Genomic DNA, 3,741 nt, shown 5'->3' on the forward strand with positions numbered 1-3,741 from the left:
TCCTCCAGGGGTCGTCCAGTTGTGACCTCCTCCAGGGGTCGTCCAGTTGTATCCTCCTCCAGGGGTCGTCCAGTTGTGGCCTCCTCCAGGGGTCGTCCAGTTGTATCCTCCTCCAGGGGTCGTCCAGTTGTATCCTCCTCCAGGGGTCGTCCAGTTGTGGCCTCCTCCAGGGGTCGTCCAGTTGTATCCTCCTCCAGGGGTCGTCCAGTTGTGGCCCCCTCCAGGCCTGGCTGTGGGAGGAGGGCCCCCTGTTAACAAGCTGTGGAAGACCAGGCTTAGGTTGCTGTTGTTTAAACCCGCGACCTCAGGCCTGAGCAGCAGCTCAGCCTTCTGCGCTGGAGACAGCAGGTGAAGAACCTCCAACTACAAGGGGAGGAGAAGAAGAAAAAAACAGGGATAAGATGAAGAAGCGTGACAAACTTAGTCCTGAGGGTGACCGCTTCACCTCATCGTGTACAAGGGAACTCACACCACTGAAGGCCATGTTGAGCGTTGACAAGTCCTGCAGTCGGGCCACGGCTCTGAAGGCCCCGAAATTCTTCATCAACCACTCCTCACTGCTCGGCTGTCGGCCGACACAACCTGTACAGATGTTATACACACTGAGTCAACGCGTGTGCACATATGCAGGAGATATAAATACAATATATAAATGTGACAGTTAAAGTTGTAGTACAATTTATGCTGCATTTAGGTTACTGTGAACTTCAGTGGTTAATTCATTAATCTACCGAGGAGATTTGTGTCACATTATATGTAATGGGAATTCTTTTTCAAAAGGAACATTTACTTCATTTTTTTTAGGTGTGAATAACATAACATCAACAAAACAATCACATTTTGTTGTCACACGCACACACTCGATAATTCGGCACAATCTGACAGTTGCCGCTACAGCAACAATCAAAAGTTGTTCAAATGTAATGGCTGTGAGTGTCTTTTCTTACATGAGGGTAAGGTACACAATATAAGAAGAAAAAAACAAGGTTTTGACATAATTGTATATTTTTTTAATGTAAATTAGTGATTTTTGGTCAACTTCACCTTTGCGAGGTGAACAGAGAAGGAAAATAGTCTGATGAGGTTCATATTTAAACAACCACAAGCTTTTATGGAAATGCGTCGGCCTCAAATAAAGTTGTTGTTTATTCTACAAGTGTTGCTGAAGCCATTACAGAAATAGGAAATTCAGCAATGGACGTATGTAAGGAAAGTAATTTCTAAGTAATCAAAAAGTTGAAGTAAACACACTAAACTTTACCAGCTATTCTCTTTCCAGAGAGAAAGGGGTGCATGAAGAATGTGTAGATCCACTGTCGTCTGGTGTAACTCATTTCAGAATAAAGGTAGCTGAGATCCGCGACTCTGCAGGAAGAGAGAGAGAGAGAGAAGCTGAGGTGAGTTGTTGTAACAAAGGTGACAGCAGCGATGCATGCAGACAGAGGCACATACACAGTCTGGTAGGTGGAGCAGCTGAAGCGCTTGCTGCTGAGGCAGGACAGGAATTGCTTGTTCACAGATTTCAGCAGCGGTTTGATCTTGACCTCCATCCACATCTTGACCAGGGCTTCGTTCTGGAAGGGGTCCGCTTCGGGGTTCGACGCCAGCTCTCCCTGCAGGCTGAGGAGCGGCACCCCTGTCATGCTGGACCTCTGTGGTTGTGGTGATGGAGGGGGAGGGGCGGGGGGGTGTAGAGAAGAAGAAAAAAAGAACGTTTAAAATGGTCAAAATATATGATATGTTGTGTTGGGGGAATGTGTGGTAATACAGTCTGCAAGGAATGAATGTTGAAATAGAGAACGCACAGAAGCAACTGGAAAGGTGGGAAGCATTCCTTCCATTGTGAGCGCGCTGAAGAACATTCCTGTTCCTGACTGGCGTTTTCGTGCGGCCTTACCATGAAGGTGTACACGTCCATGGCGGCTTCAAGCATTCCTTTCAGCCTCCGCATGTGGTCCCTCCCCGTGTCATTCGATGGCAAGCCCACACACTGCAGGAAGTCAGAGGTCCGAGGTCGCTCCTTTGGATTGACGGACAAAAGCAAAAAACTTGAGCGATCAAATATTAAGCTACTAAAGTCATTTAAAGTGACACGACGTGTGCTGTTTGTGGCTGATTGTCTTATTGTGCAATTGGCTCTGTTTCGCCATTGACGATTGCCTCTACATGTTCAAATACTAATGTTCCCTGCTTGCGAAGAGGCATTTATCTTGGCAGACATGTAACAAAGGGAAAATCCCACGTGTAAGTAATCATATTAATACGGCTGCGATCCATCTAGCTTGCTTTTTTCCATTCAGGCTTCGTTCTCAGTGGCAGAAATGTGATGTTTTGTTTTGCAATGACAGGCAAAAGTATTCGTAGAGTAAAATAAAGTGCTGCTTATATAATAATCCAGTGGTTTTCATCTGGCTTGAAGACACACACACTCCTGACCGTACAGGTATTCACTGCAGGCCAATATATTTCCGTTCCATTCCTTTCTTGTCTCACATCACATGACCGATTTACAATACCACGATTAGAAAACCTTCTGATTTCATCAGAAATACAACATGTTTAAAGTTGTCTTATCTCTCGTTGTTTAGAAATCAATCTGATGAATCGTTATCGAAGGACAGATAAAATCAGAACATTTGTACTTTAACCTTTGAGAGGAATTTGAATGTCTTTGTCTGTCGCCTGCCTTTTGTTTCATTTCCGGCGCACAATCGGGAAATAGTGCTATGTATGAGTCTACAGTAAGTATGTGATTACTTCATCACTCACCGGCCCACACGCTCCTCTCGTAAGACAGGTTTCATTCCTTCCGATGTCCAGGCGTGAACAAACAAGAGCAAAGTTTAGTGACAAAAGAAGGCATGTGGGTCACAGCAATTCAAACAGGGCGAGGCCACGACCAGCGGAAAAGGAAAGTGTTCGTCCTTCGCTGGTTCTGAAAATGATAATCAGTTTGTGTGTTGTGTTGCTTTTCAACGTTCTGATCTCACCTTTGTGCATTTGATGGCCCTGTGGGGAGAAGACAGAGTTCATTGTCAGAGCTCACACTAGATTAGATGATAATTGTTTATGCTTTAAATGTGAATGTCTAAGAAAAGAATATTTGTCTTTTCCTGTGATGCATCTCTCAGGTCAAAATGGTCAAAATAAAGCTCGAGTTTTGAAATTCTGACAAACTGACATAAAAACAGCGTGTCGTCAGCTGATCAATCAACTTTAATCTACAATGAATATATATCCAAATGCATGTTGTCTGTACTTGATCACATATAACATGTCTATTTGATCGCATGTAGCACGTTGTTTGTATTTCATCACATATAACATGTTGTCTGTATTTGATCACATGTAGCATATTGTTTGTATTTGATCACATATAACATGTCTGTCATTAATCACATGTAACATGTTGTCTGTATGTGATCACATGTAACATGTTGTCTGTCTGTATGTGATCACATGTAACATGTTGTCTGTATGTGATCACATGTAACATGTTGTCTGTATGTGATCACAGGTAACATGTTGTCTGTCTGTATGTGATCACATGTAACATGTTGTCTGTATGTGATCACATGTAACATGTTGTCTGTATGTGATCACATGTCACATGTTGTCTGTATGTGATCACATGTAACATGTTGTCTGTATGTGATCACATGTAACATGTTGTCTGTATGTGATCACATGTAACATGTTGTCTGTATGTGATCACATGTCACATGTTGTCTGTATGTGATC

The 3,741-nt window shown here is 43.3% G+C and overlaps 1 protein-coding gene across 1 annotated transcript in view; it reads right to left on the reverse strand.

Moving 5' to 3' along the window:
• Nucleotides 1-322: 322 nt before the first annotated feature.
• Nucleotides 323-3,741, reverse strand: part of LOC137793313 (uncharacterized) — a 7,321-nt gene continuing 3,902 nt past the window's right edge. Inside the window, exons 3-8 of the mRNA XM_068589405.1 lie at nucleotides 2,991-3,009; nucleotides 1,898-2,020; nucleotides 1,453-1,652; nucleotides 1,262-1,365; nucleotides 472-582; nucleotides 323-363 (exon numbers count right to left, since the gene is read on the reverse strand). Of these exons, the coding sequence (XP_068445506.1) occupies nucleotides 323-363; nucleotides 472-582; nucleotides 1,262-1,365; nucleotides 1,453-1,652; nucleotides 1,898-2,020; nucleotides 2,991-3,009 (598 nt within the window). The remainder of the gene's footprint in view (nucleotides 364-471; nucleotides 583-1,261; nucleotides 1,366-1,452; nucleotides 1,653-1,897; nucleotides 2,021-2,990; nucleotides 3,010-3,741) is intronic.

The sequence above is a fragment of the Clinocottus analis genome, unplaced genomic scaffold (assembly GCF_023055335.1).
Source record: "Clinocottus analis isolate CAN_PGR_092001 unplaced genomic scaffold, fCliAna1.0.p SCAF_22, whole genome shotgun sequence".
In the NCBI taxonomy this organism is placed as follows: domain Eukaryota; kingdom Metazoa; phylum Chordata; class Actinopteri; order Perciformes; family Cottidae; genus Clinocottus; species Clinocottus analis.